Genomic DNA, 22524 nt, shown 5'->3' on the forward strand with positions numbered 1-22524 from the left:
TCTAATAATTTCATGTATAGGAGATGATCTAATTACGGAAAAAATTAACTTTATTTGCTGCCAATAATGCTCATTAATTTATGTTGATAAAGTAATGAGGTGTGACGTCTGATTAAAAGAAAAAAAAGAAAAAAAAAAGAGATAACAAAAGCATAGTAAAAGGTCAAACCTATTAAAATCATAAGATTTTAAGTCTTTCAAGTGCTATAATCCAGAAAAAATGGAGCCTCCTACATGCCCGGGACACGGCACAGCTTTCAATAACATTTACTGAAGGGATTAAAATCTCATTCACCTGTTTGGTTATTGCTGATCGATGTTTTTAATGGTTTTATTCTGTTTTTATTAGTATAGAATTAGAATTACTCTATGATTTACTCTACTTTATTATAGAAATATCTTTTTCAAAAATAGAGAAAATGTTGGCTCCAGTAATTTTCCATCGGGATAAATAATTCTATTGAGAAGGCGAATCCCGTGAAGCAATGTATAGTAGATTAGTCATTGACAATTAGACATAAAAGCATGTTACTAAGAAGGGGTTTTTACTAAAAATAACCTAAAACTTAATTTTGAATACAAAAGTAGATCCCTAAAAAAATATTTGGCAAAAATAACCTAAAAGAGTAGTGAAAAGAACATTTAATCCTGTATGACCAAACAAAAAATGGATGTCCTAATTACCATTTAAACTCTGACGAAATTACTAAAGAGTGGAAGAAGTCTACTAGTAGACTTTGTTCAAACGAAATGAAGTCTACTAAATAATTAAATCAGAAAATTTAATTTTAAAATTTATAAAAAATTATTTTGGTATCAAAATTACATTCATAAATTCCGTAATTGTAATCCAAATGTATATAAAATGTTTTTTTATATTGATAAATTTAAATTTATGTTTTTAAATTAGGAAGAAGAAAATCTATTATTTTAGAATTTAAACTTAATAGACTTCAATATTGAAATCTGCTAAACCGAATAAATTAACATAACTAAAATTTAAATCGAAATTGAACAAAAAATTTATTAACCTAACCGGAAATTTTATCCTCATATGTAAACACAATAACCTAATTTTTAGTACAAAAAAACTCATGACTCTCTCTTTCAAACGGCGCTCTGCTCAAGTTACCCACTGCTGCCTCTCTCACCATTCTCCGACCGACTCGCGAATCAGATCTGAGGTCCAAGGCGCTAATCAGATCTGAAGTCCGAGGAAGACGAAGAAATGATGTCTCAGCTTGCTTCTTATTTTTCGTCCTAGGCGCTAACCAGATCTGCCTAGTTTCTTATTTTTCACTTTCTGTCTCAATATTTGCAATGACTTTAATCGATATGTGAGGCAGGTATGTTTTATCGATATGCATGGGTCTAATCGATATGCACTTTCTTTGAAAATTGATGCTTTATGCAGCAATCCTGTTTCGTACTAGAGATCAATGCCGGCAAGCTTTCTATATTATTTTCCTTCTTTTCATCTCTCGCATGATAATTCTTTTACATGTCCACGCTAGGTCATGGAAGTGCTTATGTCATTGCAAGGGTCTGAGATGGAGGCAGATGATCCAATAACGAGTTACATGTTACAGGTGAATTCTGATTACAACATGCTAGGCCTATATTTTATTTATAAACTGATATAGGTTTCCTTCGTCTTTACACTTCCTCTGATTATGATGTCTCAAATAATAAATAGCATAACCTATGGTAAAACAGAGGGATTATGAGTTCATCGCGTATGGATGTGTGGTAATTTGTACTAATTCCATCTTTTGATGCAGAAAGGAATATCTCAAGGGCTCGATCTATCCTATCTGAAGCAGCTTTCGGACTACATTATTCCGGCCATGCTAGAAGCTTTGCATAAAGTTAGTCTGTGTTATGTTGATTATTTATTGGCTTTGATCCTTTTTTCATGGCGCTGATGATCAGATTTTATGTAGTAACCTGATACAGAGATCTGTGTGAGTATGTTGGAAGCTATCAACGAGTGCTTGCAGGTAACTTTTCATTATCAATTTTGGTTAAACTTGTGGTATGTAATAAAAAAGCTTGTTTTGAACTATCCTTTTGTTGTGCATCTTTTTTGAGTCTGTCTCAGCATTTCCATTTGACAGTGCTGCATTTACTTTGGTAATCTTACTGGTTTTTGTTATTAGCGTAGAGTAGGTTACTTTTCAGGTGGCCTTATTTTCATGCTGTCCTTAGACCTTAGGTTTAGGGTATGTAATAAAGAGCTTATTTTGAATAAATCTTTACTACGGGCCTCTAAGAGTAAATTGTAGCATTGGAAAACTGGTATCTTATAACCTGTCACTGTATTTCAGATCTCCGGAAATCTCTTGGATGAAGGGAAAATTAGATCCATTGTTGACGAGGTAAATTAGATCCATTGTGTGGTAACTAATCGTAGATTCTACATGTGTGGTAACTGAATTTTCCATCTTCTGTTGATTTTGGGTTATTTGGCTGATCTTTGATCTTTTTTTGGTATAGGCAACATTGGGGCTTGGTAACGCAACAACTAGAAGCTTCAGTGGAACCTTACCTTCTCTTGCACAAAAACTGAGAAGAAGCTTCCATGGTTACCCGTGATGAAACCAGTTATGATTATAAAACTGTTTTGTATGTAATGATCATAAAACTGTATTGTATCTTTAACAACTTGTAATGGTCATGAACATATATATGTATGTTATTTGTATTTATCTAATTCTCTTCTGATTACATGCTTGATATTTTGATATATAATTTGTTTAAAATGAGGAAGTTGACGCCATGATTGAAATTGGAGGAAATGATTTTGCTAATTCAATTACAAAGCCTTTGTACCCGAAGGAAACAAACAATTTATGTTTGCAAAGTTTGCTTCTTTTACTATGTGCCTTTTTTGAGCTTGCAGTCACTTTATAATCAAGTGTTGTAGTATAATATGTATTAGATGATAGGGTTGGAAATTTTTGTAAGTCTAATAACACAAGAAAAATTAAAGCATAAATATAACACAAACATATTTAATTGGTAGTTTTGTAAGAAAACATAAAAAATGACATTAGCAAACATAATTACAAAAATTATATTATAACAAATACATAAGTATCATTTTTTTTACACAAAAGACTTCATTCGAAGACTTCGTAGATTGCAAATGAAGTCTACTTTCACAAGCTAACTAGCTTATAAATAAAAAAATTCGATTCCACAATAAATATCGATTTAAATCAAATGAAAGCCATTGAGTAATTCAATCAATTGCTAACACGCATGTCAAAACCTAAAATTTTTTAAAAAATGTTATAAATATTTAAGATATGCGTTTTTAAAATAAATACAAAAAGTAGACTTCCTAATTAGACTTCCTTAGTAGACTTCCGGAGAAGTCTACTGAAGTCTACTTTGATAAGCTAAGTAGCTTAAAAATCAAAACTTCTGATTCAGCAATAAATATCGAATGAAATGAAATGAAATTCACTGGGTAGTTCAATCACTTACTAAAAAACATTTCTAATCCAAAAAACTAAAAAAATACTTTACAAATTTGCCTAAAATGCGTTTTTAAAAAAACTGCAATACGTAGATTTCTACAGCAGACTTCAAACGTAGACTTCTTTGAGAAGTCTACTTTTTCATAGTGAAGTCTACTAAAGAAGTCTACTAAAAAACAGGTTATTTTTGCAATTGACCAATTCGTTGACTTTTCCTTCGGTAGACTTCAAAAGTAGACTTCCAGCCAAAAAGGTTACTTTAGCATTTGACTGAGCCATTGACTAACAAAGTAGACTTCTGTTGTAGACTTCATGCAAGAGTAGACTTCTCTGACAATCTACTTTTGAAGTTTACTTTTTCAATAGAAGTCTACGGAAAAAAAAATAGGTTATTTTTGCAATTGAATTTTTTGAGTAGACTTCACTGTGAAGTCTCTCAAAAAAAGATTCCTTCTAAGTTTGACCGAAAAATATAAGTAGACTTCCCAAAGAAGTCTACAGGTTTTAGACTTCTTTGGGAAGTCTACTGAAGTTTTTCGGAATTTTTTGAATTTTTTAGTTTTTTTAAAACTGTAGTCAAACACTAAAATGACCTATACGTTTTTGGTCAAACTACAAAATTAACTTTAACGTAGACTTCTTATGTAGAGTAAACAGTAGACTTCATACAGAAGTCTATATTAAAAAGTCAAAATACAATCAACTACAAAAATAACCTATTTTCTTTCGTAGACTTCTTAAGCCTTCAAACAAAGTCTACTAGGCTTTTTTTTTTGTTTTCGAAGGATATCGAGTAGACTTCTTGTGAAGTTTAATGAAGTCTACTTTTAGAAAGTCAATTGCAAAAATAACCTTATGTTGACTAGTAGACTTCATTTTGAAGTCTACTTTCGCGATACAGATATAGATATTACCAAAATTGAAGTGTATCATTACCTATATCAGTTTTGAGTTTGTTTTTAGGTCTCTAATGCACCTAAAACTCTGAATTTGACCCAAAAAAACAACCCAGGTCTTGATTAAGCTGAAATCACCAAAAATGCATAACCTTTGACATTGTAACTCAGCCCATAAGTTTTAGAGAAGAAATTAGGAAAGAATATGGAAGGTTATATATGAGTGTATGAGCTTTCATATTAACTTATTACAGCTTTAAAATTGGTTGAGAAGCATTTATACTGTTTTTGGGGTTGTTCATGGTGGTTGAAGGTATTGAAGAAGATGACATTATTGTAATAAAAAAGGTTTTAGGAGGTCCAAAGAGACTTTATCGAATATTTAAAAAAATCGAAATAATAGGTTTATAATGGTATTTTGGTTAATATTTTAAGTAAGAAGGATAGAATTGTGACAAAATGGCAAAAGTTGGAGAGAGAAAAAAAAAGAGGTTATTTTGGTGTTTGACTTTAATTTTAAGGTTAAATCTGAAACTCTAGGGTGCGATTACAGGCTAAATGGTCAAGCTATATGACAGGTTAGAACATGTTATATGCGGCTACTTTTTTTTTTTCAAAACTATTGGTTTGAGTGAGAAGTAATTAAGTAGATGAGTATTCTGGAACAGAATAAAGAGTTACATTTATTTGATTATAATTTTTTTACAAAATTATTATCTTTGAAACATTCAAATGTTTCTCCTTAATTTTATGTTTTTAGCAATAATTCAATAACATTATGATTTTTTTTTAATAACTCATGTAATCTGGTTGAATTAGGGGACCGCCGGCGGCGCAGTTACGGATCGCAAATTCTGATTGTAGGCCAGTGCATCATCCCTCAAACATCGACTAATCCTGGGGTCCGGAGAGACCATGTGAATGCCCTGGTGGCCAAATGGATTAAATGTTGCAATTCTACTTCCATGGGAAGTTAATCCCTGGCCTAGACCAACAGGGCAACTCTCACCAAGGAAGGAAACCACCCTACTACCACCACTTAGTTAATATTAAGATTTTACTAATATCAAACGTTTATAATAAAAATAAGATTTTATTACAAAACATTATTAAAAAATGAAAAACTAATACATTTTCTAAACATTACTATTAGTCTACTTCTCTTATAAATGATGAATTAATATGTTTTGATATAAGAAATAAGTTTCTTTGTATTTGATTTATCTATATCAAGTAGAATATATTTGGATCAGTTATTTTCATCATCTACTATTTTAACTTTTAGAGGTAACGCTTCTCTTACAACTTCAATTGTCGCATCGAGATCACAAAACAATTTAATTATTATTATATGTAAAATTATAAGAAGAATATAAGTATGCAAGTGGTGGTGTTCTTCCTCAGTAAGCCACCTCTTCTTAACTACTCCACTTAATCACCCAACTTGTGAGAAAATATCTGGTACATGGGTTAAGTATCTAAGCTTCTCTCCTCCATCATCATTTCGACTTGGTTTTCTGCTTTTTGTTTGTACACTTGGTGCGAAGTAGTACGCAGAGAAATTGGATGTTTTTTCATTTATGCTCTGAGAAACAATAGATCCTTCCACTTTGCTTAAGTTTTTTACTTTCTTCTTAAGGTGGAACATGAATTGCTCAAACGGGTATATCCATCTGTACTGGACCGGGCCACCAAGAGCTGCTTCCCGAGGGAGATGTATTGAAAGATGCTCCATTACATCAAAGAAGAATGGAGGGAAAATCTTCTCAAGATTGCAAATGAGAACTGGTATATTTTCAGACAAATGCAAATGCCCATCAGCTGTAAGTGATCGAGTGCATAGATCTCTAAAAAAAAGCACTTACTCCTACAGTCATACAAAAACCGATAAGCAATTATTTTATAAAAAAAAAGTAAAAAATTAAAAATTAGATTGTACCTGCAATAGCTTCATGCACAGACTTTGGTAAAAGTTCAGCAAATGCGAATGGTAGCAGGTGTTACATAAAAACATGACAATCATGACTCTTCATCCCATATAATTTAACTTCATCGCTGTCCACACAGTTGTGTAGGTTGGAAGCATAACCGTCTGGAAATTTCACGTTATTGACAATCCAATAAAAAAAAATGCATCTCTCGATTCTCCATCTAATCTAAAACTCGGGATTAGAGCCTTTCCATTTGCTAAAACATGTAGAGCATCACGGGCACATAAATGTGGTAAGTCTAACATTGACTTCAAATTATCTTTTGTTTTCCCTGGAACGTTCTAGTTTAGAACGGTATTCATGATGTTGTCGAAGAAGTTTTTCTCAATATGCATTACATCAAGATTATGTCTTAACAAATGATCCTTCCAGTATGGTAAACTCCAGAAATACTCTTTTTGTGCCAGTTGTGAAATTCTCCATAACCCCTCACCATGACATGTCCATTACCACCGCACTCTGATGTCGTATCAATATCAAAATCTCAAAATTTCTTCCATAGCTGATTACCATCAATCTCAGACGGAGGAGGTTCAAGAACAACTCTGTTTTTTCTAAATAAACTCATGTTCCGGCGATAAGGATGCAAGGTTGGTAGATAATGTCTATGACAGTCAAACCAACAAGTTTTCCATCCATTTTTCAATTGGAAAGCATTCGTATTGTCCTGACAATACGGACATGATAATCTTCTATACGTTGTCCATCCTGATAATATTCCATACGCAGGAAATCTCCTATGATCCACATTAGAACCGCACGCATTATAAAATTTTGTTGGTGTGACACATCATAGGCTTGAATCCCATGCTCCCATAAGTCTTGCAATTCTTGAATTAATGGCTATAAGAATACATCAAGGGACCGCTTTGGGTGTTCAGGACCAGGAATAAGTATGGTTAGGAAAAGAAACTCTCGCTTCATGCACAGTGATGGAGGCAAATTTTAAGGAGTCACAATGATGGGCCACAAAGAATATTTTCTCCCATGCTTCCCAAAAGGGTTGAAACCATCCGTACATAGACCAAGATATACATTCCTGCTCTCCGATGCAAACAATGGATAAACTGTTTGAAAATGTTTCTATGCCTCTGCGTCTGACGAATGCACTATTTCTCCTTCGTCCAAATGCTCTTGATGCCATCTCATAGGCCCAGTTGTGCGCTTTGACTGGTATAAACTTTTTAACCGATCTGATAATGGACAATACCAAATACGCTTAAACGGTACTCTAACCCTTCTACTACTATTCTGAAATCGAGGTTTTCCACAAAATTTACACGCCATGCAGTTTACAATAGATTTCCAATAAATCATACAATTGTCAATGCAAACGTCGATCATTTGATAGGGCAAACCAAGACCAGAAACCAGCTTCTCAATCGCATAATATGAGGCTGGTGCATGATTATTTTCTGGCAACAGATCTTTCACAAAATCAGCAATAGCATCTACACAATCCTCAGACAAATTGTAGTCCGTTTTGATATTCATCATCCTTGTTGCAGTTGACAGAGGAAAATGACCTTCTTTACAACCTTCGTATAAGGGATGCTTTGTTGCATCTAACATATCGAAAAATTGCCTTCTTTCTAAATTTGGATCTTCTACTCTATTTCCATCTTTCATGAACGCATCATTAACCATCTGGACCGTACTTATGCTTTGTTCTTGCATCCTAGGTTCTTCTAATCTCTCTGTTTCAATGTCTTGTCTACTAGTATTATCTTCAAACACAACATCTCTTTCTCCATGCTAATACCAGATTTTATAATTCGGCGTTAACCCTCGACTATATAAATGATTCCATGCTTTATCTACAGTGATGAATTTATTATTATCACAACGTGGACAAGGACAAACTATTTTACCGCTGTTTAAGCATGTCTCCTGGTTTGTAGGGAAACGCATAAACTAGTGAACCCTATGGCAAACTCATTTGTAATTTTTCCGGTAGTTGAATCCCACCTATCATTATACATCCGCGAGCGTGGATGACTATTTTCCATGTTTGAAAATAGGCCCAAATTAAGTATATTTAATACTATGGGTCTTATACTTAACAAAGTGAGTACTTAATGAAGAGAAGAGAAACATCTTATTTATGTTGCACACAATCCAAATAAATTTGCTCAGCTGTCTGATGTGGGACAAAGCAGAGTTATTAATTTTTGAAATGGTCTGAAATATTCCTATAAATTTTCTACGATATTTTCCTACAGAAAATATTTCGTCACAAGTGCGTAGGAAATTTCCTACGAAATACCTACAAACCTAATGGTCACATATAACCTACGATTTCTCTTACAAAATCCGACCGGAATTCCTACGACGTTCTGTTTGGTAGGTTATTGGAAGGTTATTTCCTACCATATTTTTGACGTTATATTTTGGTAGGAAAATTCCTACCAATTTCTTTTAACTTCTCTTTTACGTCGCTAGTTCGAAGAAAATTGGTGAAAAAATAATCTTACCAAAAATTTTGTAGGAAGTTTGGTAGGAATAAGACATGTTTTCTTATAGTGTCATGTCAGAGGATTTTTATTTTAATATATATTAGTATTACATTATAATTTTTAAATTGATTATATGACTAATTATTGTAAGTATGATTACATTGAAGTATAAAATTAAAAAATATTTTTTTTTAAAATACAAAATAAAAACATATCACATTTAAGGAATTTTTTTGAAGAATGTAAAATTTATTCGTAAAAAAAAACTCTTTGTACAAAAATCCAAGATAATTTAAACTAATATTCAAAATAGTAGAAAGACAAATTTATACACTTTCAAAAAATTAAACAATAACAGTTATAAACTTATTACATAAAAATTTAAAACCAAAGCAAGTCTGCTAACATAAAATATTATTTAATTTTGTACAGGAACCTATAAACAAAAAAAAACAATAATGCTGAATATTTTTGATTTATTATAATATAAGTAATCGATAAATAAAAAAAAATATTTACCTTGATCAGAATTTCACAACATCAATATCATCAGGGTTAAGCATTATATCTAAACATCATTCATAAAACCAAAATATTACCAAAAAAATACATCACCTATAAACATTTTTCACAATCTATGTCAAATGCTAAAATTGTAAAATAAAAAAAATATATACTAAATATTTGTATTATGCTTATTAGTAATTTTTCAGAATTTAAACATACATATAATAGAGTCTACACACTATCTAATCTAAGTTTATTCATGACCAGAACATATTACATAGCATCACCTTATATGTCATCATATGGTTGTCAAAATGCACCGGTGCGAACTCAAAACACAAGTTATTGTGGAAACTACTATATGTACACATCATCTGATCCACATGGAGTTGACCTTTCATCATATTTATTATGGTTGCTAGTGCTTTCTAGAAATTGTGTTTGTTTTTTGGTGTCATTTAAAAAGATTGAATTTGAGAGTTTCCATGTAAGGATCTTGCCATTTATTACATTTCAGATAAGAGTGTGGATAGTTTAATAAGACATAAATGTGGAAAATAAATAAAATAAGTCAAATGCGTGCCAAACCCTAATGTTGTTATTTTCTAAGTAATGAGAGTTTTACAAATTAAGGAGTCAAAGATAGAATTTAAACTACTTATATGAAAAACTACCTATAAATAGTCAATTATTACATTTCTTTAAAATTTAAACTAAGAACAGAAAATTAATTTGAAGGAAGAAAGATATAATTATTCTTTTTGTATAATGTTTTGGCTTGCTTTGTCATTTCCATCTGTAGTTCCTACCTTTTTTCTCAACCCTTCTTCTGACTTTGAGTTTTAACAGTATGAAACAGCAGACTCAGGATAACTCAATCTATTTTTATTAGATACCAATTTCCCATCTCTAACTGACACTTTTTGGTCTTTGTCTTCGTAGCTTCCACTTTCTCATGGCTTTCCGAATTTACTTGTGCTTTTGAGCTATTGACTTAAAGTAATTCACACTCTTGCAAAAATTTAAATAACCAACAATTCATAAAAAAAACTTCATTTCTCGCAGTCTACCAATTCTCATTAGCCTTGCTTCCTTTTTTACCTCTCCGCTTAATTACACCTTTTAAGATCATTCCTATCTCCTACATTTTTATTACCTAGTCTCAACTTGGGCTCTCTTCTTCTTTGAGAGGAGGTTCCCCCATTAAGAAATTTATCACCATCGTCTTTTACATCTGCCAGTGTAAGATAAGGCATGTCGATAACTTGATATGTAACTGCAAGCAGACTTATTCCAGAATATCTTTGTGCAAACCAAAAATTAAATCACACCAAAATGACTCAAAACTCATCCTAAACATACCAAATTTACTACTCAGATAACTTCTAAATGACTCAAAAGTAAAAACTAATGCCAAACATACGAAAATTACATGAAATCATTAAAATTTCTGATCAGCTCTTACCGATTATCAGAAAAAAATAGTGAATTAAAAAATTTGATAGATGCTATCTAGCTCGCAAATCCAGCAATGAACGTAGCAGAAAAAATAAAACACAACAAAATTCAGGTTTTTTTGGACTAAATTAGCTCAATAATCACAAGCCAAGTCGAATTTGTAAAAATGACCAAGATCCCACCGAAAACTATTGGTACTGTGGAGATGGTTATCAACAAATACCATATTACCCTAAAATTATGCCACGTCCTTTGTTGAGTTCTGACAAGAGATATGGTGATTTTATAGTGGCTGGGAGGATTATGTAGAGTAGGGAATTATCTTCTTCTGTTAATCATAGCCACACAAATTGTTACCGCTAGACAAGCAATATATTATAATAACAAGTTATATATTTTGTTATAGATTAACAATTATTATATCATATATAAACACATAAATATAACGTTATGTTGTACACGATAAAGATAATGTTAGATTGATAACAATAATGAGTTATATAGATGATTAAAGATATTATTGATATACTTAGCATGTTACACATAGATTAACGTCTAACATTATAATTTACTAGGTAAAAATATGTTGGATTGATAACAATAATGAGTTATATAGATGATTAAAGATTTTATTAATATAATTATCACATTACATATAAATTAACGTCTAGCATAATAACTAACTAGGTAAAATTTATATTAGATTGATAACAATAATAAATTATCTAGATTGTTAAAGGTGTTGTTTTTGTAGTTAGTGCACTACAAATACATATAACACTCTATTAGATATGTCAGCACTCTGACAATAAAATTATAAGAGTAATTCAGCTAGATACATACTATTATATATGTTAGCATCAATTTGATAGGATCATCGGTTGTTCTAGCAGTTAGAATACAAAGTTATTTTTCCTTACAAAGAAAGCCAGAAAAAAACTTAATTTGATCAACGATGGAGAAGTCAGGGTGAGTATACTGGTGTGCAACCAAACCAATGTTAATTTTTTTATTGAAGGTTCAGATTGAAGTTAGAATTTCACCAGCTTTGATCATATACAATAAATTTCAGATCTAGGGTTTTCAATAAGCAGATCCGGTGATGGTGATTTGATATTGTTGGGAAATATTGTTTTCGAAGAGACAATCTCGAAGATAAAGGTGAAGAAGATTACAATAGAGACATAAGAAATGGAGATGAAGGAGAGAGAAGAGAAAGGGAGATGATAGACATGGGTAGGGCTGTAGGGGTGCTATGGTATTTAAAAAAAATGTACAGTGCACTTAATATTGCTTTATCATTCTACAAATTTGAGTGTAGACTTGGTCATTTAGTACAATTATTCTTTTGTTAAAGCCAAATTCGGCTATATAACAATATCATTTGCAATACACTGGAAAACAATAAAAATAAACCAATAAGTGTAATATTGACATCATTTTAAATTTACCTGATGCAAGAGTTATTGTACCGGTTCTTTTTGGTGGCTGGATATAAAGCTGAAAATTCACATTGATAAAAAACAGCTCAAGTTGATTTTTCATTTCTAAATGACAAATGGAATATATCTCTTTCTCTTATAACTTAAAAAGATTATAGAAACTAGCTAGGCTCAAAATAGATTACTCTGTGGCTCAAAGAATATGAATAGCTCAAGATTCAATTAAATAACAAAATTAGAAGGTCTATAAACTGAATTCACAAGATTTGTCACAAAATTCAAACTTTCACCGTAAATCAAGAGCAAAACAACGTATTGTCACAAGAGTTCGAGACGATCCTAAAACCACTCACCTTGAAGGGATAATAATTAACTAGAAAATAAACTAATCACTATGCAATCCATTAGACCTGAGAAACAAGGACAGACGATTATAATGATACATTGCCGAGACTGTTTAATGAATCAGAAGAAGACTTGTTTAAAGGTGCTTTGGTGGTCTCAGTCTCAGAAAGAGCAGGCCACAACAAAGCTCCCATGATGGGTCCGACCTCAGAATCCCCATTAGACGGGCTATTCAACTGGTTTCTTTCCAGCATTGCCCTAACCACCAGATTCCTCGGATTTCTCATCTCTAACAGCCGCCTCTACTGTCAAAAGAGAACCAGGTGGAGCAACAGATACAGAAGCAATCGGCTCAGTCAGGGCCTTGTCATGAGGGGAGGAAGGAGCGGCAGCCATCATACTTCGATTTTACCGGTGATGGATCAGAATTTGGGAGGGATTGGAGGGGCGGTTTCAAGCGGGTATCAAAGCAACCTGATTGAATAAAACTGAGTTTTTAGAACAGTATTAAATTGAATTTTTAGAATAGAAACGGTTCACCAACTTAATGTTACTTTGGATATATTAAGTTGTATTCTCAGTGTTTCATAATCTTCTGGCACTTTGGTTTTTATATTCTTTTTGCAAGGTGCTATGTATAGGGGTCATGCTTCTGTAAGACCAAACTTTCATTTTATATGATACTAGATGATGGTACACGCGATGCACGGATTGTATTATATTGTTTATATAATATAAAATATATAATTGATGCTTTAGAGGTGTAATGGAAAAAATTGCATAGATATTGATCCAAAGTTGTAATCCATGAATATAAAGAATTGATTGTGCAAAAGAGTAAAATTAATTGCATAGTAAAATTTATTATTTTATAGTAATTATTAATTTATAGAGTATTAATTTATCGAAGTTTTACTGTACTAAGAATAATACGCAAAAGAATAATTGATCATTTGTAACAACTATACTAGGCATACAAAAACACAAAATTAATACAAAATAAATATAGTTCATAGATGGGGAAAAAAAAATTCTGAGCTTTTATGTTAGGAATCAGTGTTTCTTTATGGAGGATCCTCTTGTATCTTGAGATGTTTGCTTAACTTACTTGTATGTTTGAGAGACTCTGAAAATCTCTTAAAACTCTCTCACATAGGACACATGTATCTTTATAAGTGGTCCAGATTTAATTATAATAACTTAAATTCTTCATAGTTTAGGATGTTAAATAAATCATATATATATTATAATTTTTCATTTTTTTGTAAATTATAATAAAATCCATTATACATAAATTTTAAATTATATATAAATATTATAATAATTAGTAATAATAATTACTTAAATTAAACTATAATAAAAATATTAATATTATATTATTTTAGAAATTTAGTGAACTTAGACTAAAAACCAACAAAAAGTTATCAAATTAAACTATATTTAAAATAATAATAATATAATGATGAGAGATTCAATGAGTCTCTCACCAATGCAGATGGGTCTCTCACCAATGCAGATGTTCTCAGATGTTCTCAGTTATTTCTGTAACACTGTCGCAAATCTTAAAACTGAAGTAAAATTTAATATTTAAACCAAAAAAAGAAAAGAAATTTCTCTATTTGTAGCATATGATAAGATTTTAAAAGTATATTTCACCATAAAAATAATACAAAGTAAATATAGTTCATAGGTAACAAAATTATAAATTTATCTATTTATTGTAGAGATGGTAAGATTTTAAAGTATATATCATATATATTATATGAATCTATCAAACCTCTTATAAGAGGCTAGTTCACTCTCAATAATAAAATTTACACTCATAACAAAAAAGAACTCAAGCTCTCTGGATAAGGTTAACAAATCCTTAAGATTGCTTACTCTATTGTTTTCAATCAAATATATCATTTATATTATTATTTATCTTCACTATTTATCTGTGATCGAAAAATGAATGTACGTATTCGCTCTAGTTCATGCAACACGTAGCTATATCCACACGCGAGAAAACGTTAAAACTCCACGTCCCTGCCTTAACCTTCCGCCATGCAAAAAAGAAGTGGTCGTGGTCCTTTATAAGCCAAATACCCAAACAAGAAAACAAGAGTATGTCATTAATGAGGATATTGTAAAGCCACAGATATATTTTTGATCCGTGATTGCTTCGTTGAAGAGTCTCTGATCGATAAGTTCAATATCCTTCATGGCTTCTCCACCACCACACGATGTCTCTATAAAATTCTTTACCTCCGTTTCTCGCTAGAAGAATTTTATTCTCCCCTTTTTCACATCTACCAAAACACACATATATTTTCCCGAGAAAAATAAAATAAGCTCAAGAAAAATGGACCCGTGGTCGTGGATATGCGAGCTTCCTGAATCTTCTGAGTTTGCCGAATCTGATTCACCCGCAGTGTTTCAGCTCGCAGGGGACTTGACTCGTTCAATCCAACTCACGGTTGAACGAGCTTCAGGGTCTGACCAAGAATCTCTCTCACTCATTTTCAAAGTGATAGTAAAGGGTTTCCACCGCCTTAAATCATCGACCATATGGGTCTCCGACACGTGTCTCTTGTCGTCGGAGAAACCGTTCCTCCCTCTAGTTCTCCAGCTCCTCCGAGAACTAATCTCCCACTCCCCTACCACACGTGACAGCGCGTGCACAAAGTCTGACCTACTTGAAGTTAAACCGGGTCCGGTTAACTGGGTCATGGACTCTCACTCGCCGGAATCCTTCTCATCAGTCTTTAATCTAATCCTCCTCACGCGCCTTTTTCGGCTATGTGCGTTCGACGCGCCTAGCGAAGTTGGCTCTTTCTTCTTCCAGCACTTACTAGGTCCTCACGTGAACTCGCTTACCTGTCAACACGCACCTGTGCTGAAAAAGTTTCTCGTCTCAGTCGGTGTAGACCCCGAGCTGTGTATCGTACGCGCCGCTTCTTACGCCTTATCCAAATGGATGATCTCCAAGGAAGTGGGACTTGAGAATCTCGGGTTGAAACAGCTCAGAAGCTCATTGCCACGTCATCCATTGGGGTTTTCATATGCAACAGAAGCCCATGGGCTTTGGATCTTGAAAGGCTATTACCCTATCTTGTCGATGAACGTCACAGGTAATAATAGCTCTAACGAGGTTCACAACAATATCATCAAGTTTCCCATCGTAGAGCCTAAAGAAGCTGTCCTACGTTACGCTTTGTCGCACCAGCAAGTTGAAATAATCGTGCAGTACGATTACTCCGTTAGGTTTCACGAGAACTACATAAAAGTGAATGCTCGTGTGGATAACATACGCATCCACGTGTCAAAGCTAGGGCTTCATAAGGGAGGGGGCATGGAGAATCAGATAGCAGATTGTTACTCGGAGGAGAAGTACTTCCCGTCGCGGGTTAGGGTCTGGGTCGGGCCAGAAATCGGGTCAAGCCATGTGTCCGGACTAAGCCTAGGACGTTCAACGAAAAATGAGGAGAGAGAGGTGGAGGTGATGAGGGTTCTAAAAGGAAATTTCGGGAAAGGGAAAGTGGCTCCGAGAGTGAAGGCAAGAGCAAGAATGTCTACGAGGAGGAAGATCAAAGATTGGAGAATCGAGCAGGACAGTGAAGGAAACGCTGCGGTTTTTGATGCTGTGTTGTACGATAGAGAGAGCGGCCAAGAAGTGACGAACGTGAAGCCGAACCCTGAGGGTTTTAAGAATGTGTTTACGAAGAGTGGTGGGATGGTTTTTGGAAGAGATGAGTATGGAGATGAAGTTGGGTGGAGAGTTGGGAGAGAGATGGAAGGGAGTGTGTTGAAATGGAGAATGGGTGGCAAAATTTGGTTAACTTATTGGCCAAACAAGTTGAACACTTCGTTCTATGAGACAAGATGTGTGGAGTGGTGTGATGAGGTTGATTTTCCTTTGCTTCACACGTCATAGAGACACAATTAGAGTAGTTGAGGCGGAAAATATAGGTAAACTAAATAGAACTCGAGCACAAGTTGTGTATTTGTTTTGTAAATATTACTTAAACCTTAAAGTAGTTGTAATGGTATCCGTATCTCTAATATTTGTATTCGTATTATTATTTTTATATATATAATATATATTCGTATTAAATGTGTACATGTGCAAATGCAACTATGGTTACCCTATGGGTTCAGAATTAAATAACTAAAAGGATTTCAGATTAGTTATGAAAGGTATTTGTGACTATATGTACACCATTGTCATATATATATATATATTTTTTAATTTTTACTTTCTTATTACTTGTTTTTTGGACCTACACCATTGTCATCCTAGGCCTAAAAGGTATGTGTGGTTCCCTAACTTCGATTCTAGTTTTTTTCTCTTCAACTTTCTTCATTTTATTTCATCTTAATGAATTCATCCTAGGCGTGAAGTGCTTATATTTTGGCCTTCAATTTTAAAGGCACAAACTTTATTATGTTGAAATTTTCATTTAGGGAAAATAGGTGGGATAGCATTCTGCATAGAACAATTTGCAAGAATTGCGAATGAAAAGTAAATTTTTTACTTCTGTGCAAAGACACTACACACCCTCAGCTTCCCAACCTTATGACATAAAACCTGTATCATAGCAACACAAACTTTTTTGGTCTGACACAATTTATTTTTTTGTTTCATTGATTTCTTTTTAAAAATAATAATTTACGTCTTGTTTTCATATTCAGGATTTTAAAATTTGAAATCCTGTTTTTCATTTCCAAATCTTCTCTTTATATCCTCTCTTATATCCTCCTTCTTCCGTCAAAGATTCAAAAGAGGCGTTTTTCACTTTTTTATTTTTATTTCAAATCATTTCTCCCACATCCAAAAAATTCTCTTCTTTCTTTTTCTACGGTGACTACTCGTTCGTCTTTCTTCTTGCTCCTCTCTTTCTCTACGGCGAGGCACTACCATCTCTCATTATCGCTGGTTCATCAGCTTTAAACCATGGTGAAAAATCTGTAACACAGCCGATTCTTTCTTCAGTGGTGAGTTATGAAACGTATATCTTCGATACCTGGTTCTGTTCTGCTGATTTTTACTTTCTACTATTTTTGTAAATTGTTCTCTGTATTTCTTCAGTACGGTGGCTATTTTCGCTGTTATCCACATCTGGGTTTCTTGATTTTATAGATCTAGGATTTTATAGATCTAGGATTTTTATATTTTTCTTTCGGTAGTTAACTATATACATCGTCGCTAGTAATCGTCTACTCGCAACGTTTATAATCGATTCAATATAAAGCTACATATTCAGTTAGTCTACATAACTACTAGACAGGAATAGTCATCTACTCATATATGTGCGTCTGTTATTTACGTCACATTGGTAGTCAGTTTACAATAGCTAACTATTTGACTTTTGTTCGTTTCAAGGGATATATGTACTTTTCGACAATCCGAACCCACACCGTTTGCAAATAATGTGCTTCCCCAGAGTAGTGATGCAAACTGTCATATCCGTCCATTTTATGTTAACATTGCTAATCAACTACAATAGCGAAACCAAGAAGCAAATTCTATGTTATTTATTGTCTACTAATAGTTGTCTACTTTCAATTTATTTATCAGAATGAACAACCTTCTACTAATAGTTGTCTACTTTATATTTATTTATCAGAATGGACAACAATAAAAAAAGACACATCCACTTCTGAACATCTCAACGTCTCGGCAAATAATGTGCTTCTCCAGATTCGGGATCTAGTGCTTGATGTCTTTGTAAGGCTAGGAAAAGAATCTGCGGTCGATCCTGATTCTTTTGGTTGTTATCTGGAAAAAGCATGTTAAACCAGTTCTTTCAAATTTAGTTGTTGTCTCTTATTTTAGTAGACTACCTATGGGTAGATGTCTATGTTTTCCATTATAATTATGAATCTTTTACATGTTTTACAGTTAACTACTATTATGAACATTCGTTTTTGAATTTGTAGCCAACTATTTATCTATGGATTATGTTTCAATTTAATTTTCAATTGTAGTCGGCATTTTGTGTAACTGACTACTTGTAATTACTATTCAGATATACCATTACTCAGAAAATCAGAAATACCCCCTATTCTACTGTTCACACTAGCCTCTTTCAGAAACAGTAACATAACGGTTTCTCCTTTGATCAAGTTCGTATTCATATAATTGAAAATCCAATATGTCGTAATCTTATATTTTTATTCATGTTAGATTACTTTACATGTTACCGAGTATATTGCAGACCTCCCAGAACGGAATTGTGAGTTTGGAAAGGTCAAAGTTCATAACCATCTACTAGTAGACATCTACTATATAATCAATTTATTTCATGGGTGATGTGTTAATGTTCAAGCAACCAAGGAGATTTCAGACCTCCCAGATCTGAATGTCAAGCTTGCTAAAGATCAAGTTCGTATTCACCTATTAGTAACAGTCTATTTGATAATTGATTATTTTCACTTATCTTGTGTTACTGTTTAGTCCACCTTCGAAAATGCAGATATCCTAGAATTGATAGAATTGATATCGATTATTAATAGTCGTTTATCTAATTGATATATATATGTATTCGACTATGTCTCTTATTCTTTTGATCGTTCAGGTTACAGATGTGAATGTGGCCTCCCTGATCCCAATTATGAAGTAGCTAAAGAACAGGTATGTAATCGACCTTTAATAATCGTCTATTTATGTAAAACATGTAATCGAGTGTCTATTATTGTAGTACACTACTTTATAATCGATTATTTTTACTTATCTTGTGTTACTGTTTAGCTCACCCTCGAAAATACAGACATCTCAGACCTGAATTCTGAGATTCATAAGGTTTATATTTAGCTATTAATAGTTGTCTATGTAGTTGATATATGTACTCGACTATGTTTTCTATTTTATAGTTTATATCCATCTATTAATAGTTGTCTATCTAATTGATATATGTATTCGACTATGTGTTCCATTTCTTTTGATCATTCAGGTAACCGATGTGAATGTTGGCCTCTCTAATCCCAATTATGAAGTTGCTTAAGACCAGATATGTAATCGATTTTCTTATAGTCGTCTATTTATGTAAGACCTGTAATCCAGAATTTCTTATTGTAATACAATATGTTTACATATTTTACATATATATTACAATACTCAGTTCAGTATGTAGTTAACTATATTTTAATCATAATCGACTACTGTAAGGGATATTGAACCCAGTAATAGACGATCCCCCAGCTTTTTCTCATTCATAGACAATCCTTAGTTTTTTTTTCGCTTGGACTATATTTTAATCATAGTTATATACACTCCAATCGATGCTTAAAAGTAGTCACTGCTATCGTTCTGAAAGTTGATGGTAGCGTCTTCAACTTTACAAAAAGTAGACGTCCTTTTCATATCAGGAAAAAGCATTGTTTTGGATAAGGAAGCAAGGGGTTTTTTGTATTTTCTCCAGCTTCTGGACGGTTGACTATTGCTATTTACCTAATTGACTGTTCTTGTATGGTATTCACCTAATGTCAGTGTAAAAGATATTATTTATGCAAATCACCCTTTCATTTATAGGTCATTTAAAAAAGTGATCATTTTTTGTAAAACATTTACATGTCATCTTTTATATATTCTCTAGATTTTCATCTGCGTGTCTGAATAATATATATATATATATATATATATATATATATATAGTTTTTTAGAAATTTAATGCAATGTTTTCAGATCCTAGTCAGATCAGCTAGTACGATCAGAAAACATGCGCACCCATGAGGGATAAGTTTTTTTTTTAAGTAACTGTGCCATATGATCACGGGACTGTTCATAATTAGGCATATAGGAAAACCACACTATTCACGTCCTGTTCATTTTTCAATATGGCGTAATTACCCCTATTTCCCCTCAATTATAACTCAGTGTTGTCTCTCTCTCCCTCTCCACCTCACTCTTTCTCTCTCTCTTTTGTGTGCTCAGATCTGACCAGAGGAGAAAGAATCGGAGAAGAAGATGACTGATCGAGTCTTCCCAGCTTCCAAGCCAGCAACCGCCACTAATGGAGTTTCCTCAGGTGGTGCCTTAGCACCTCCTCCAGCTCCGGTGGCTGTTAACGGTAACGGAACATCCAACGGAATGGCTAATCAGAAACCACAAGTCTATATTCCGGCTAACCGTCCAATTTACCGTCCACAGCCTTACAGTCGTCACCATCACTACCAATCTCGACCAAGCTGCCGGCGAATTTGCTGTTGTTGCTGTTTCTGGTCGATTCTGATCTTCTTGATCCTTGCTCTCATAGCCGCCATCGCCGCAACCGCGATGTACGTGATCTACCACCCGCGTCCGCCGTCTTTCTCCGTTCCATCGCTTCGAATCGGCCGCGTTAACCTAACCACCGCATCAGATTCCTCCGTCTCCCACCTCTCGTCTTTCTTCAACTTCACTTTACTCTCGGAGAATCCCAACCAGCACCTCACTTTCTCTTATGATCCCTTCAGCGTCACCGTCAACTCCGCGAAATCCGGCGCGATGCTCGGGAACGGAACCATCCCGGCGTTCTTCAGCGGGAATAAGAACAAGACGTCGTTTCGCGGCGTGATCGCGACGTCTACGTCGGCGCGTGAGCTGGATCCGGAGGAGACTAGGCATCTGAAATCAGATCTGACGCGCCCGCGAGTGGGATTCGAGATCCAGAAGTTGTTCAAGCTCTGTTTAGGGACTCTGACAGTTATGGTGAAGATGAGTCTGATGTACACGACGATGTAAGCGAGCTCGATGAAGAAGAAAAAGTTATGGTTTAACTAGTGTTATGTGTTTTTTGTTTTGTAACCTATAACAACAATTAGATCATTTTATTGCATTTGTTAACTGCTAAAAACGAAGATTTCGTTAACTTTTACATATTTAGTTAGCAGAGTACCTAATGTGATATCATCTAACATTTAAATTACTTGCAGGTTTGTGTTCACTCTATCATTCCTAGCAACGCCAAGTATGTCATTATCACTTTATCATTCCTAGTAAGCGATAACAATAATTAGATCATGTTATCTCATTTGTTAACTGTTAAAAACAAAGATTTCGTTCACTTTTTTTATATTTAGTTAGCAGAGTACCTAATGTGATATCATCTAACATTTAAATTACCTGCATGTTTTTGTTCACTCTATCATTCCTAGTAACGTCGAGTATGCCATTATCACTTTATCATTCCTAGTAACGCGAGCTTGATGCCATTATCACTCTATCATTCCTAGTAACGTGATCTTGATGAAAAAGAGAAGGTAATGGTTTAACTAGTGTTATGTGTTATTTTGTTTTGTAACCTATAACAACAATTAGATCATGTTATCGCATTTGTTAATTGCTAAAAACGAAGATTTCGTTCACTGTTTTTTATATTTAGTTAGTAGAGTATCTAATGTGATATCATCTAACATTTAAATTACTTACAGGTTTTTGTTCACTCTATCATTCCTAGTAACGCCGAGTAATGCCGATGACATGATCTAATTTTTTTGTTCATTGGTCATTCTATTGTATCTTTGTGAGCACCAAAATTTTGTGGTCCGCAGAAGCCTAGTAGCTGACCTAAGCAATCCTATAGATCCAGTAGATATTATCTGCATCAATATCATTTATTTAAATTATTATTATAGGGTCTAAAATCGGGAAACTCAGTTTGAGGGTCTTTTTCGTAACTACACGCCAATTCGAATTCAAATTTCTCTTTCTTTTTACTGTTTTTCCTAGTTTCATAATTTTGACCAGTTTTAAGATTTTTGGGCAAATTGTCCCTTTTTTTTTGTTTATAGAAATTTTGTATTAAACTATTTATTTTAAATAAAAATTCATTATGTAGATATAATTTTTAAGAATAAGAAACCTATCTATTTGGATATAAATTTTTAATATTTTAATCCACATTGAGGGTGATCAACGAATTTGATTTGTGTTTATCTTTATATTTTTATGTTATATGAAAAATATATTTATTGTATGACAT

At 33.4% G+C, this 22524-nt stretch overlaps 2 protein-coding genes across 2 annotated transcripts; both read left to right on the forward strand.

Annotated features, from left to right (window-relative positions):
• Positions 1-14867: 14867 nt before the first annotated feature.
• Positions 14868-16676, forward strand: LOC18026137. Its single transcript, XM_006409540.2, has one exon. It carries the CDS (start codon positions 14925-14927, stop codon positions 16494-16496), a length of 1572 nt encoding a protein of 523 aa, XP_006409603.1. The 5' UTR covers positions 14868-14924; the 3' UTR covers positions 16497-16676.
• Positions 16677-20528: 3852 nt separating this feature from the next.
• Positions 20529-21284, forward strand: LOC18026138 (NDR1/HIN1-like protein 6). The gene has a single exon (XM_006409541.1). It carries the CDS (start codon positions 20529-20531, stop codon positions 21282-21284), a length of 756 nt encoding a protein of 251 aa, XP_006409604.1.
• Positions 21285-22524: the final 1240 nt, after the last annotated feature.

Source organism: Eutrema salsugineum, unplaced genomic scaffold (assembly GCF_000478725.1).
Source record: "Eutrema salsugineum unplaced genomic scaffold, Eutsalg1_0 scaffold_11, whole genome shotgun sequence".
Lineage (NCBI taxonomy): Eukaryota > Viridiplantae > Streptophyta > Magnoliopsida > Brassicales > Brassicaceae > Eutrema > Eutrema salsugineum.

Coding starts and splice junctions, on each gene's coding strand:
- LOC18026137 (XM_006409540.2), top strand. CDS start 14,925: ATGGACCCGTGGTCGTGGATATGCGAGCTTCCTGAATCTTCTGAGTTT.
- LOC18026138 (XM_006409541.1), top strand. CDS start 20,529: ATGACTGATCGAGTCTTCCCAGCTTCCAAGCCAGCAACCGCCACTAAT.